Raw genomic sequence first — 15,520 nt, forward strand, 5'->3', positions numbered from 1 at the left:
ACAGATGTTGATCCCCAGCAGATGTTCCGACAATTTTTCCAGTTCCAAGGTGGTGATGCTGGTTTTGGAGGTTTTGGAGGAGGTGGCAGTAACTTCACTTTCCGCTTCGGCTAAACAAATGCTGAATTTGATGGACAGCAGTATAGATAACTACGCGACAAAGCAGAAATCATAGTCGATAGTGTAAAGTTATGTTTACTATTACCTACCGTCACAGACAATGTGGCTGTGTTCCATTTCGCCTTTTAGTTATCCAGTTTGACATTCGAATATTTCAAATGTAAGAGGTGTACGTCTAAAGAGATGACCACTTTATAGGAAATTAATTAGTTTTCACACATCCACTTGATTTGATAAAAACAAAAAACCTACACCCGGCAAAACTTTGCATGTTTTGAACAAAAACACCTCTTTTCGAGCTCAATCATTTGCTTCAAATATCTTTTTAATTTGAACAAAATATTTTTGATTTTTACTCAAAAATGTATTGAAAAGGAAACGATACAGTATATTGAGGCACTATTTCGTTAATTGGCATCAATGTGTTTGCTTCATGCTTTCAAGCAAAGCAAAACTTCGAATCGAATTCACCACTAGTCAATGCGCGTTGAATAACAATAGACACCGATCAAAGTGACGAGTGCAGACGGGTAGCAAACATGGCGAAAATGAGCTTAACAGTCTATTCAACCGTTATTCCCTGCGTGTAGCAACGCATGTTTAAACAATGAAACAACTAACTGGAAACTAGTAGATTCGAATCCTTGTTAAACGACACGGATCGATGTGCATGTGCGCACCTAACCTAAAATTTATTCATCGTGTATCAAAATAGAGAAAAGTTGGTCTGATGCGGCGTAAATCTTGGTAGAGTTGATTTCGTTACTAAGACAATTCGAAGCAACCTATACGAATAAAACAATATTATCACAATGCCGAGTTTGTTTTGTATTAAACTTGATTTTATTTGAATATTTCATTGAACAAGCCTAATATGCATGCCGTGCGTAACAGGACGCGTGATCGTTGCTTCTTTCGTTTCTATTTCACCTGAAGCATCTACTCTTTGAAAACAGTCGATGTAAAATAGTCGAATTTAAAAGATTCTATCTGTCGCTTACACTTCTAATATAATAAAATTCAGTAATAACACTTTAAAACTTCTTGATAAAATTTCTAACGTGTCACTTTCACTAATCTATCGAATTCGCAGTTGCTTTTTTTTGTTTATTTTTGTTAAATCGAATTTCGTTGTAGTAATCATAGTTGGTTCCTTGCGGGTTCTGAATTACTCGGCTACTGGTTAGTTAGCTATCATTTCAATTATAATAATTGTTCCTATGCTTCATGTTGCCATTTTTCGATGCGAAGAAAGTTCAACATTGCCATCACTGTCTTCTAGTAAGGTTCGACTATGTTGAACCGCGGTTGTCCTAATGTGGGTTTAAAGCATGCTTGCTACTGATTACTTTCAGGAATTTGTAGAGCACTTGCATGTTGACCCACTCAATGCGGTATAACCAGCTATAACCACTCGTAGCTGGAAGTTACAATTTAATTAGTTAAAGTGGGATATTGGATGAAGGTATACTTGCCTGGTACGCTGGAATGAAAGAAAAAAAAACGAACAAATGTTTATTGCTCTGAAAAATATGATCTTTTATTTTGCTTACCAAAGATTCGCATGTCAAATTAATTCGTTTTGTATAAAGGGATATTTTTGTTCAAAGATGCGAAATTTTGGTACTCAGACTAAGAACGAATAACTTGATAATTTTAATTGTCTGACTATTCATACCTTGCGATGACTGCATTGATTGTAGCGATTGTGTGACTTTTTCACAGCCTCAATTATTGCTTCGCGTACCATATTAGCGTCCATGTGATCGTCCCATGCAGCTGCAATTATTGGTGAATATATCGAATATTCAAATAGGTTATCAATCAATGTTTTCATTACTTTATATGGAGTTTTGAGATCAACGCTAGTAGTTTTAGTGTGCTCTATTAAAAATTTAGTACAGATAACAACGTAACCATATAGCGTAAGTTATTTAAGGTATCCAAACTAGGCTCGATGAAATAACCAAGTCAGTCTTGGATCACACACTTTTGGAGCAACATCAGGTGTTGCTTCAAGCTGTTCTCAACCCCTAGTCGGCAGTTTTCTCGTCGCCACCCACCTAGCGACGTGGTAAGACCAAACTGTTGTCGAAGCGGGTCAATTAATTTCTGTCTGGCGTTTTCTTGATGCTCACATCATTAGCGTTTCTGCATTAGAATCGGCAGAGGTTGTTGATTATAAGCTTAGGGAATTTGAATAAGGTGATCATCTTTTTATCTTTTTCGCTTCAGATAGTTGGTTTTCGCGCCAGTAGAGATCAATGAGCCTCTCATATACGAGTTTCGAAGGAAATGGCGGATTCGATGACAGAGATTTCGTTTCTACGAGACGATCGACCGACAGTGTCGAAAAGTTGAAAGAAATGAGCAAAGTTTCGAAGAACTATTGTCCAATTTCTTGGTAATTAAGTTCGATGTCGAGGTGAAATCCAATAGCGCTCTGTCTTCAAAGATTCTCCCACGATAGTCGACTATGTGGAGTGAAGTCGTCTCCAACAAAACAGTACTTGATTTAGATTGGACTGGTACACCACATCGTGGGTGGATTCGGTTGCAGAGCTAGAGAAGTGAACGTCACTATTAGAGTAATAGAACTTTTGAATGACAAGTTGGAATCGTGTAGCAACGTATGATGACGATCGTGACAGATGCGTCATGTTAATTTGGATCCGCAACATCTAGCGTTATGACCGGTGCGGAAATACTAACATAATTTTCTGTTGGAGATTTACTCACGACATTGGTTGATGGCCATATTGGCAAAGGGAACTGGAATAGAAAATGAATCTCGATACTGCCACGATAAGACGGAACAAAAGCAACTGAATTAGCTGCTCTTCGTAGATGAAAACTTCGGCTACCTTTGCTTGAACCGACTCTGAGCGTTGTAACCGATCCGGCGCAACGAATTTCAACATTCGTTACCGCTGATATAGGAAGTTGACGAGGACGTCGAAGACCACTTCCTAATCTTGATGTTCTGTCCTCCTATGGATCGTTGCTGTATCGAGCTTAAAGGACAGCATATTGACGAACGGAGTATCCCAGTGTTCGATTGGTTCGTCGAGTCTAGAGAGAGCTCAGACATGAAGTTGAAACTCATTGACGAGCTTGTGTAACTCTTGGGCAGATTCGTTCTTCATCGGTAGCAGATCATGAAGGGTTCGAAAGAGATAATTTTAAATCTTCAAAAAGGCAAGGATTTTCAGAGGCCCAGCGGGTTTCAGCTGTTGAGCTTTGATGAGTTTGTAAACAGAAATGATCGAGCGGATTTGAGATTTCCATTATCTTACTAACAAAATGACAAAAAAGGGGCTTTCAATTTCACTAGCTCTAAGGGGCGATGCTTTTTGCAGTCGCGATTAAAGCTTGCCTTTTTGAGAGTAGAAGAATTTAAGGTTGTCGTAGCTCTTCAAAAGGGCATTCCGCACAGATGTATAATTGTCAGCCTCAATGTGTACTCTTTCGAGCGATCGAATCGACATTAAAATCCTCTGGCTTCACAGTACATATCGCAACTCAATGTCAGCTCGTTCTGTGAGATGATTATCAAGACTGTTTGGGTCATCACTTCTCTCAATCTCATCTCAAAGCACATCCGGTACACTCTGTCTAACGACTCCAAGAAGAAGGTAAGTGTTCGAAAAAATCGTATGTTTGAATCGAAACATGTTCAACCGATTTTCCCAGGCTTGCATTGTTGCCGTAACGATATTTGAGTTGACTAATTCTAGTTGAGTTTTGGGTTGACTAGTTTTTTGAATTCTTCAGAAAAAATCGAATTATGAGAAAGTATACAATTTCAGAAGGTTGTATATATTGCAATTGAACGATTTGACCACATGGTAATGCAATGAATTGATTCAATCTATTTTAGCATCTACAAACTCGATTGGAATGAGCATATGTAATTTAAAAAAAAACTCGAGTCCCTTTGAGTTTTCTTTGATTTGTGAGAATATTATTAGCGGTATTGATTTTTTGTGTTTTGAATTCATCTCGGCAGTAACTAGCACCATCTGGGTGTCTAGTTCTTCTTCTTCTGTCTCTTGTTGCAGCAGTCAGTCGACTACCACGGTGTTTTGGCACAGCCAGATTCGCTATATCGCCATCAATTTTTGTTTACAGTCCGTGGACTTTCCTGGGTGCCTAGTTAGACAATGTATCTATCAAAAAAATCCAAACAATTCACACGACATATGTAAACGTCAAAAGCAACTGACTTGTCCCGAGCCATCTTCCGGGAAGCAAATGCACTGGTTTGCTGACGAGAAAACGAAAACGAGCTCTTTTCTTATAACTAGGGAGCCAAACGCCTGGTATTATGCAATACTAATTCCCAAACGGGAAAATTGGATTAAACCAAGTTGTGCATTAATGGTAAAAATCCGAACTTAACCCTAGAACGTTACATTTACTTTTTCCACCTTAGAACGTTGCACTGGGGTACAAACGTACCCCCCGCAATGTTCGCAGGTAAAAATGCAAACAAAAGAAATGTATAATATATCATTTTCTTCGTTTTTTAATTGCGAAAACAGCTGTGTAAATGAAAGTACGGAATTTATAGAATCAATGATACATAAATTGGCTTGAACAAAAAAGTGAAGAAAATCGTTGTTTTCACTTTTTTCACAAAAATTACTATAACTTTGCAAACTTTCAACCGATTTGAAAAAAAATCAATTGATTCTAAAAGTTGAAAGAATGGTCTAGAGAGCTATGTAATGAAATTTTGAGATTTTTTGAATGTGCAAATCTTTGGAAGAGTGAAAGATGAAAAATCGGGTTTTGGAAAATAAAACGAAATGCGAATTAAATTAAATTTAAATGAAAAAATATTTCTGACCAGTAATACATTAGTAACACGCAACGTTACCATTACAGCAGTTACTGTGTGCAAATTATAGTTGCAAGCCATTATTTTGAAAAATTATAAAATATAAAAAAAGTACAAATCAGCGTAAATGAGAACAATTTTTTTTCTACTTCAAAATTAAATTAAATTAAAATTACATAACACTAATTGTTACTTACGTAGTAAAACAACCAGTATTTAAACTGGTATTGTCACGAGTCACATTTCCACAGACAGAACGAAACACTAACGGCAACCGTACACTGGGGTACAAATATTCCCCACGCCAACTTTGACTCCTGCTTCCATGAAGGCCAACTCTAAATTGAATTATGGTTAGGGTCCCAGCTTGGTAAATGCCGAATTCTCGTCTTCACGCAGTTCCAAAGATGGCGAGGGGTATATTTGTACCCCAGTACAACGTTCTAGGGTCAAATTAAGTATTGATTTTTTGTGTTTCGAATTCATCTCGTCGGTTGCTTTTAACGTTCACATATGTCGTGTGAACTGTTTGGAATTTTTTGTGTCTAACTGGTGCTAATTTGGGTACTTTGAACCTTAACAACTTTCTGTGTTACTATGTTTCAATTGCCGCAAGGTTCTACTGTATCGATTTTGTTGGCTATTTTTGGCAAATTTAAGACTAAGAGAAACGAAAGCAATGAAATTGAAAGACGGATAGGTATCCTAGAGCGAATCTGTTATAAACTTGAGAAAAGAAAACTAGGACTAGGCAGGCTCATATGGACATGATCGAAACGAAATGTGAAGAGTCCTTTGCCCTCTGCTGAGTAGGAGTTGGGCGTTGCATCCAAGCCTACCGCATGGTCATTGATAGAACATGGCTCATCATCATGTTTTACCGCCGATACCGGTGAATCTTATGATGATGACTTTTATGGATAAGAAAAACGTCTGGATACTTTGGAGATAGAATGTATTATCCCCAATCCACCTTCCCCACTTTCCTCCACTGTCTCGTAGCCCCCCCATCTAGTCAAGTTTTACCAAGTTGGATCCGCTGGTCATTGGGTGGTAGACTTTCAGCGCTAAAATAAACCGCTAAACACCATAACTGTTTCGCGGGAGTTGACAAAACGGTACTCGGTCGTGACCGAGATTGAAAAAACAAACAGGCCAATGATATCGCTAGCAATAGCCGCTTCACGATGGAGTATCGTGTCTACATTCCTTCTCGCGGTGTGGAAATCGACGGTGTTGTAAGTGATACGGCTTTAACTGTCGATGTTCTGATGAATGATGGGGCCGCTTTAAGAACCCTAACCTTCAATAAGTTAAGATTTTGGAGTGCAAGCAATTTCACTCGTTGTCCATCGAAGATGGGAAGTATTTCTCATCAGACTCGTTTCGCGTGACTTTCGCTGGATCTGCACTTCCGAGCTACGTTGAAGTGGGAGGAGCTCGTATACCTGTGCGTCTGTTTGTACCGCGGGTCATGAATTGTTCCAAATTGCAAGCAGCTAGGTCATACGGCCACCTACTGTAACAACAAGAAACGGTGTGGCAAATGTGGGGAACGCTATGCGGATGATGCTTGCAGTAGGCCCGCTGAGAAGTGTTTTTACTGTGGGGAGAATTCGCATGTACTTTTGACATGCCTAAGCTGACCAACTCTGACGAAAAAATCCGTACACCATACCGCAACGAAGCGAAATCGTTCATCACGCTCATGCAAACGGTTTTTATAGTGCACGGATTTTTTCGTCAGATTTGGTCAGCTTAGACATGCCAAACGTACAAACATCGTGCGGATAAACTAAAGCGATCCGCAAAAGATGGCTCCCCATTGAAACTCGAGAAAAATCAAATAAAAGTCTTCCATCAATTGGAATTACTGCTACAAATCCGAAGATAATACCTCCAGGTTTTGGAAAATTGAGATACAACCAAGAGTTCCCAGCACTTCCTGGGGCACTAAAAATCCCAATTGCTCCTATCTTAAAGTCAGAAAATAAACCAAAAACTGAATTCTTTAAATTTTCTGACATCTGGATATTCACAGCTTTCGACATTGCCGATCCTCTGATAAGCTTGCTGGTTGCTATATTACCAATAGTAAGAACATTTTTAAACGGCCGAACAATGGCCCCTCCTTGCAGTAATCGTATTTTTTTATTGTTTCGTTGAAACACTTAGTAGACTATAACAATTGGGATGCATTTTACCTATGCGAGACATAGCTTACTGCTAATATAAACCTCAACTTCCACGATTTCAACATTATTCGCCTGGATCGAGAAGACTCCTATGGAGGAGTGCTTTTAGGAATCAAAAAGTGTTACTCCTTCAATCGAATCAAACTGCCTTCGACGCAAGGGCATTGAAGTTGTCTCTTGTCAAAAAAACTACTAAAGGCAGAGAGATCTTTGCATTGCTTCTATTTACATTCTTCCGAGGGACATGATGGGATACGGAAGATTATCCAACGTTATTGAATACCTTCCCTCGCCACGCCGCTTTTTAGAGACTTTAACTCCCACGGTACAGGATGGGGCTGCCTGTACGACGATAATAGATCTTCTGAACACAGGGGAAATGCAACGGATTGCTAGACTTCCAGTGAAAGCAAGTGCACTGGACATATCTCTATGCTCGACATCACTACGGTTAATTTGCAAGGGGAAGGTAAAATCTGATCCCCACGGTAGTGATGACCTGCTGATTGCAATCACCACTGGTTCAAGACAATCGGAATCAATGCTCACTATGACCACACACGAAACATTGATTGGAAGAGCTATGCTGCTGCGGTATCCAAAACTATCGATTCGACACAGGTACTCCACCGGAGGAAGAGTACAAGTTTTTGTTCAACTCGATTCTCGATAACACGATTCAAGCGAAACGAGTACCCGACGTGAACACCCAAATAATGAAACGAGTACCCGGCGTGATGAAACGAGTACCCGGCGTGAACACCCACAAACCTTCTCCCAATCCGTGGTGTGACAAAGAGTGCTCAGACGTATACGCGGAGGAGGCTGCCGCATATTAAGCCTCCCGGAACGACGAGTTAGCCGCTAGCCATCGATAATATGCGATATTAGAAACGCGAATGAAAAATTTTATGAAAGCCAAAAAACGTAGTCACTGGCGTCGGTTTGTCAATGCTTTAACAAGAGAAACATCGATGAGCACTCTTTGCGGCTTGGCCCGATGTATGCGAAATCTGGCAACAATTGATCCGACAGAAATGATGAAAGAATGAGCGCAGCGGCAATATAGAACATTACAACAATCAAGTACAGAGCCCTGAACCCCTTTCGATGAACAATCGAATCAACGACTACACGGTTTAATTCCGCACAGTTAGTAAGAGGGTACGAGACAGCTCAAGCTTGTTATTGGGGAGGTAGTAAAGTAAAAGTGAAACAATTCTGCAACATCATTGAACTATTAAAGGCACAACAGCGAGTCTAGCATATGCTTATGGTTGGATGCGGCATCGAAGCTACAGTTGGAAGTTTTAGGTCAAACGTATATGGAACATCAGATGTTGCTAAGCTGTTGCTCAATTTGACAGTCTTCATGACGCCACCATCGTTACGGTTTGGTAAGGCCAAACTAGTACCAATGAGTGATCAATTATAGTGGTCAAAGTGTTTCACGATGTGCTTCGTTAGCAGATAATGTAAATACATGTACAACTTTCGAAGTACGTCATTTCACCGGTTATTATCTTTATGGTAATGAGAGTTTATTACAGAAACGGGCCATCGCTTGTTCTATTATTAAAAAGATCCCAGATTCTTATCAAAAGCAACAGATTTTAGGGTGTATTGAGGTACAAGGAAAAATTCAAGGCCGTGCCTATATTTAAGCTAAATTCGAGTTTGTTTGAAATTTGGAATATTTCAGATATAAATAAATCTTTTTTCCTTTTTTATTTCGACTATGTTAGTCACACTTTTTTTTACATTTTAACGACATTCAATAAGCTAGAGATTACTGGGTAGGGAAAATTATGAAAATTAGAGCCATAGTACTCAAGTGAGAGCAAGAATGTGAAGTATACAGATCAGAAAACTAGAAGCGGTAGGGTCATTAGAACAGGCTTAATATCTTGCTGGTGAACTCGGGTGATTTGTAGTTATGCTGCCTAAGCTCGACCCTGATCAGCAAAAGACAAAAGTTAAGCCCGTAAGATATTAAGCCTATTCTAATGACCCTACCACTTCTGGTTTTCCGATCTGTATACTTCACATTCTTGCTCTCACTTGAGCACTATGGCTCTAATTTTCATAACTTTCCCTACCCAGTAATCTCTAGCTAATTGAATATCGTTAAAATGTAAAAAAAGATATAAATAAAATTACAAAATCAATGGAGAATGAATGTCTGTTGATGTCGAAAAAACTATTTCCGAAACTTGAAACAGTTCCACAATGAAATATGCGGAACCCTAGCCCAGTGTTCATGAGAATACAAAGACAGTACTGGCTACATTGTACTTACCGGGCATGCATTTGGTGAATATGGAAAGACTCTTGAGCGATCGTTTGTTGTATTTAGGCGAAATTCCGTCATAGTTGTAGTGTATCGTTAACGCGTCAGTGAACAGTCGCTGATATGTATCGCTTAAAGAGGTATTGCTATTTTTCAGCGAACGTAGCAGTGTAATCTAAAAATTAATACAAAAGGTCTCTAAAATGATAACTCGAAAGATTTGGAATGGATACAAATTGATTTTTTGTTTCAGAGCATGACTGTATGCAACGTTCCAAGCATTCCAATTCCGTAACCGTGCCTAAAGGAAATGTAAATCCATCGATCTTCAACGTGATTTTCTGGGTTTTGGAGGAGTCTTCTGACAGTATAGGTTCGCTTCTTGTTGTAACTAAAATTTAGTGTCTATAGCTACTGTCACCCCGGTTAAATATTATACAATATCTACCTTCAGTGTCATCAATAATCAATATATCCGATGATTCTTTTACATCAGTTTCGGAAGGCTCGTCGGTCTTTCCGTTATAGTCAGTAGGATCGTTTATCGCCGCTGCTTCTACAAGCACACAGCTGACAACTGGCAGTTCATTTTTAATAGTAGTAATATTCACATCGTCGCTGCTACTACTCGTACCTATCGTATCTTTGTCCACGTGATCGATCGTGTGGTCCTCTTCTTTACTATCAGGCGGTTTCTGATCCTTGCGATCGGTTTCTCCACAACCATTACTTTGCAATCGGGAACTGAATAGCCTGGATTTATGCAACTTGTTGAACCTATAAATTTCGTTGCTTCTCAGGCATTTAGCTCTAAACAGCAAAAACTCGTCCAACTTTAGAGCACAATCTTCACAAATTGGTGAAGGAAAGTCGAAGTCCTTGGAGAGCTGTAAATAATGTATACATCCTCATAGTTGAAAGAGGTCACATTAGCATAATCATTCTCTAAGGTGTAGGTACCATAATTGCGGTGCATTCGAATATTTTGTCCACAAGCGTATCGGTCGTCTCTTTGCTTTCGCATTGGAAAATCGACTGCACCATCGTCTTGTCTGAGAGGCACAGCCGACACTTGCTCTCCAGGTTCGGGATAAGGTGCTTTCTGTAATAAATTTAAAGCAATTAATATAACATATTACGAACTCCCGAACATAACAGTTACTTGAACACATTTCGTATCTTGGCCATAGGTCATTGGTCAGTTTCTATAATAAAACTTGAACTGTCGAAATCGATCTACCTTAATTCTAATTTTCACAGCAGTTAGTTTAGAAAACGATTACTAATGTTAGTTGATTATTTATTAGTTTTTTCTAATTGCAATGCTGTCAGTACCGTCAGTAAATTGACACTATTGGAAGGATTTCATGCACTTGAAGGAAGTAGCAGCTGTTTCCCGCTGAGCGCGCATGTCCTTGTTGAAGGGTGCTGGCATTGTGAACCATTTCCGCTGGACCGTATATTTGCCGGCTGATTTCGGTGTAACGGTTGTATTTGATTAAAACCGAAATGGGCCTATCTGGGAATTCAGAGCATAATTCAAATAGCATTCTACTTTTATTGATATTATTTATGTGATGTAAAATTTCAGGTTTTACTCATGGATTAAAAAAAAAAATAATGCATACAAAATGAAGCCACTTGTAAGCACTTGGTACATGGAATTTAACCATCGGATTCACAAATCAAGAATTTCATTCACTCTGATCATCAGCACGGTGGTGCAGTCTCTACACAGCAGCTATTCCCATGATGCCCCGCATTTACAAGCATTTGGCGGCGTCGTTTGTTCAAATCTATTCCACAATGGTCCACCTTGGCCCGGATATTGCGAAATTTCTTCATTATGAACCGAGCTTTTCCTTGCTGTTGTGAGCATCCGCCACCACAGTACGTACTCCTGATAGGGTGTTTTCTGTATGGCGAAAATTTCTTTTTGGGCTTGGGTATCAACGATTTTTTCCACGCTTGGTATCTGGTATGCTCTGCCTTCCAAATACGAAAGTAATCGTATCGGATTAAACAAGGAAAGTTAGGTGCCCCATGCTGAAAAGAAAAAAAAACATGAAACAAAGATGAAAAGTTCAAAGAAAAACGTATACCGAATCGTAAGATGGTCGGAAGGGCCTTTTCTTCAGGGCATCCGGGTGGGAAATTAGGTAGTCGATCGGGCGAAGAAGGTAAGACTTTACCCATTTGTACTTTACTGGAGGAGCTGGGGGAAAAATCATTTTTCTTTTTCTTTCGTAATTTTTGATTCTAGTTTGAAGTTGGTCATCAAAAAATAAAACCAGTGGTTGCTTGGTTTAAAATAACGTGTCTTTCAAAGTGTTTCTATAGAACACAATATTGCATGAGTTGAAGGTCCTAAATTCTCTAGAATATAGGGGAGACCGGGTTGGCCGAGTTTTGCTTTTGGAATTTCTGTACTCATTCTGGTTAGACTTTTGGAAAACGGTTTGCGCTATCATGAAGGTACAACCCTTGAGCACATATGTAATTTTTTCATTCATAAAATGAAATCAGGAAAAAAGTTATCAGCAAACAAATGTGGAAAGAAAAATCGGCCAATCAACCCCAGGGCTGGGGTAGGTTGGCCGAGTTTGGTAAAATAAGTGAAACACGTCAAATGTATCAGTGGAAAACATTTATTAATTTAAAAACATTATTTTTCGAATATACATAAAGAAAATAAAATCCGCTCTTCACTTTTTAGTCTTTTTAACCTTTGTAGACTTATGGCATTTTCGTTTTTGATAGTGTACTACAGCGGTGTAGTCGGTGCTACACTCATTCAAACTTGGGTGTAATCAGTCTATCTCTTTCTTTGCACTACACCGGTGTAGCACCAAGAACAAACGAAAACGCCATTAGTTTCGACAGATTTAACTTTTTACCCAGCTCTCGTTGCTTTTTTTTCCTCTGCCAGCGAACGCTTACGTTTTCTTTCATTTTTCTCCTCCTCCAATGCTGCTTTGATTGGGGAATCGGTCAAAATTTGAGTTGATCAGCGTTTACGACCTTGCCGCTTCTTCAAATCACATTGTGCACTTGCCTTGGGCAAGGTCTGACGATTTCTGGGAGGCTTACATCTGCAGCAGATTCTGTGCTAATGGACAAGTTTTGTTCGGGGTTGGGTCGATCTATGACAAATACTGCCAGAAACTCCTCAGGAGGAAAAATTTCAGCATTGAAGGGGCAGACGTTAATTGGGACGAGGTCGTAACAAATGAAATACAAAAAGTTTTGATATGGCATTAAATTCATAAAATAATGAACCTCTTTTTGTTAAACAATTTCCAACTTTTAATAATTATAATCTCTTATTTCTATTTCTTAAAAATTTTAAATTATTTTTATTACCTACTTCTCGTGTATATTTTTCCTTATTGCCATCAATATTAACATAATATCAAATTTCGTTCTGAAAAAGGTTGGCATTTCACAAATATCAAAGCGCACATTGCTCTACGCTAAATTTACAACTCGGCCAACCTACCCCAATGCATATTTTCGAAAACAATCACGTTTTACACAAACAAATATAAGGTTAGGGGAGAGAGGGTAACAATGAAAAACATTTTTTCTACAATTTAATTTTGATGATAATACATGTTATTTGTGTAATCAAAAGTGATACATAGTGCCACTATGTTGTTAACTAATACATATATTTTTTCCAGCTGGTAAAATTCACGGGAAATAACATTTTTTGGATAATAAACAGTTGGTGGTAAAATGTATCAGTGTGCCCCATGGGTAGGAACTATGAAACACGATGTCATCTATAGTGAAATATTCTACTTATAAATTTTATTCTTTTGTTTTGACGAAGAATGATCCTAACGCTTTGAATTAAAGTTATATTGAGGCGAAAATCGTTTGTTTACGAAAGAATCCACTATATCATCGCGTAACATCGAACCAACATATATCCATATTAGCTGCAATCCTGAAATAAGAGACAATTTCTACAAAATTTGGCCAAATTTACTAATTTTGCACTATATGAGTAGTATTTAGTGTGGAAAATCGGAACCCATTGACATTTTGAGACAGACCACAAAAACAAACAAAAATCACTGTTCCCCATACGCCATCGTTTCACAGTTACCCAATGGGTCTATTCATGAAAATTGTGAAATCACACAGAACCATGAGTAGTTACCAAAAAACTTTGTTCGCGGAAATGTTGAGCATAAAATTTGCTATAAATAGCAATAGACTAAACATTTATTCAATGAATGGTAATTCATAAAGATGGAATAATGTTTATCATTGCAAATTTACTCTGGCTATCACAAAACAAACAAATATCCATTAAAAGAGATAGAGTTATCAGATCTCTTCCAAAATATAGCAACACGTGTAAAGAATTAGAAATTGTGAAATATGAGGGAATTAGACGATTCCGATCATGCATTGTGATTTTATTGCGAATGTTTCATAGTTACTGCTGATCCACTGTTACCCTCTCTCCCCTACACTGGTAACCGTTATACCATTTTGTTGGGTTTTGAATATCCTTTCCAGCGGTACCAAGTTTTTGGAAATCGGATGTAAATTGATTCGCGTTACACATATTACTTTACAGAAACATAAATTTATTCCTCAGCATCAGAAAAGGAACAAAAGTGCTCCTGTACAAACGACACCACCAAAACACATGAAATCACGTCGGAACATGGGTGACCTTATACCCCACCAAAATCACTATAGATGTCGCTACTGCGCATTATAGCCTTTTCATAAAGGACACTCGGCCAACCAGCCCTGGTCGCCCCTATATAGAATGTTAGAAGTTAGAGAGGCTAGACAATCGTGATTTGCTGTACAGTCACTTTAAAAATCGGATTTAAACCGAGGTCCGGAGGGCCGATTGTCATATACCATTCGATTCATTTCGTCGAGAAAACGTCTGTTTGTGTATGTGTTTTTTTTTTATTTGAAACACTAAAGATAATTTTTTTTGCGAGCACAGAAAAACTTTCAAAAAAAGCCCTGAGAATACAAGAAAAATTGTACAAAAACGTCAACGTTTCGAAGAACAGCGCCCCGACCGGTTAAAAACCACTGCTCTTACCCAGAACCTCATTCCTCCCCGGTAATACCTTATGGCATTACTTCGTGGAGGGTTACAGCACCACTCCTCGACACACCACCAGTTTTCCGCCATCCACACAGGTTGGCAATTTCCGCATGGCAGTCGGAAAGCTAGCTGTGGGTCGAGACATAGTTCTCTTCCCTTATGATGACAATCTGACAGCAAACTTCAGATTGTCTAGTTTGCCCATCCCTTCCTTCCCCATTCAGCACACCGACTCGCCTCCCTTGTGCCATTCAGCACTTCAACTCCCTTCTCGTACCCCATTCAGCACCAATTACTCGTTGAGCTCCCGATTTGGTCGCGAACTAATCGGTCTAGTCCCCAACGATGGATCTAGCACACCCCAATGGAGAATTCCCTGGAAAGAAAGTTTTATATTCCTTGTTTGGACGTGAGTCTTTGTTTTTTTCCTTTTTCAAGGATTTTTATGAACGTGTCCACTGGAAAACAGACAGAGAAAGAATGACCGGAACGGTGAGAATGAAGAAACGGTGAAAATTCACCTTTATTGGAAACACTGAGAAAAGATATGTCCTCAAGCAGGAATCGAACCTGCGATCTCCCAGTCTCTGGTTGGGTGCGTTAACTACTCCTACATCGAGGAACTGTGATGATGTCATCACATGTTCCCAACAGTTTTCGTGATCACCGCCGCAGTCTCCAATACCTCCTAATTGACCCATCGACCCCCAATGTCTCCTATAAGCAGATCGTCACCTCTCCCTCTCATCGATCGGGCCTAATCCCCCTCGTTATCTATTGTATATCCCGAGATAAACTAGCATTTCGTCGATTTGTTGCTATATGTTTCACACATGAGTGTGAACGAAACAAAAATAAACGTCAAATCGTTTTTTCGCTTGCACTAATGCAAAGTGAATAGGCGCGTGATTCGGCGCACGGCTTGGCTGTGCATGGCTGATATGTCACGAGGTGGATTTTAGAAAAGATTCGCAATATTTTTA

At 39.1% G+C, this 15,520-nt stretch overlaps 2 protein-coding genes across 3 annotated transcripts in view; one reads left to right on the forward strand and one right to left on the reverse strand.

Moving 5' to 3' along the window:
- Positions 1-933, forward strand: part of LOC131678261 (dnaJ homolog subfamily C member 7) — a 33,343-nt gene extending 32,410 nt beyond the window's left edge. For both annotated transcript variants that reach the window (XM_058958276.1, XM_058958277.1), the window contains exon 4: positions 5-933. In XM_058958276.1, coding sequence (XP_058814259.1) covers positions 5-114 — 110 coding nt within the window. In that variant the 3' untranslated portion in view covers positions 115-933. The remainder of the gene's footprint in view (positions 1-4) is intronic.
- On the reverse strand, positions 925-11,150 carry LOC131678262 (uncharacterized). Its single transcript, XM_058958278.1, has 7 exons — positions 10,611-11,150; positions 10,409-10,550; positions 9,897-10,335; positions 9,682-9,839; positions 9,458-9,623; positions 1,799-1,899; positions 925-1,603 (listed from the first exon to the last, which is right to left on the reverse strand). Exons 1-7 carry the CDS (start codon positions 10,634-10,636, stop codon positions 1,559-1,561), a joined length of 1,077 nt encoding a protein of 358 aa, XP_058814261.1. The 5' UTR covers positions 10,637-11,150; the 3' UTR covers positions 925-1,558.
- Positions 11,151-15,520: the final 4,370 nt, after the last annotated feature.

Source organism: Topomyia yanbarensis, chromosome 2 (genome assembly GCF_030247195.1).
Source record: "Topomyia yanbarensis strain Yona2022 chromosome 2, ASM3024719v1, whole genome shotgun sequence".
NCBI lineage: Eukaryota > Metazoa > Arthropoda > Insecta > Diptera > Culicidae > Topomyia > Topomyia yanbarensis.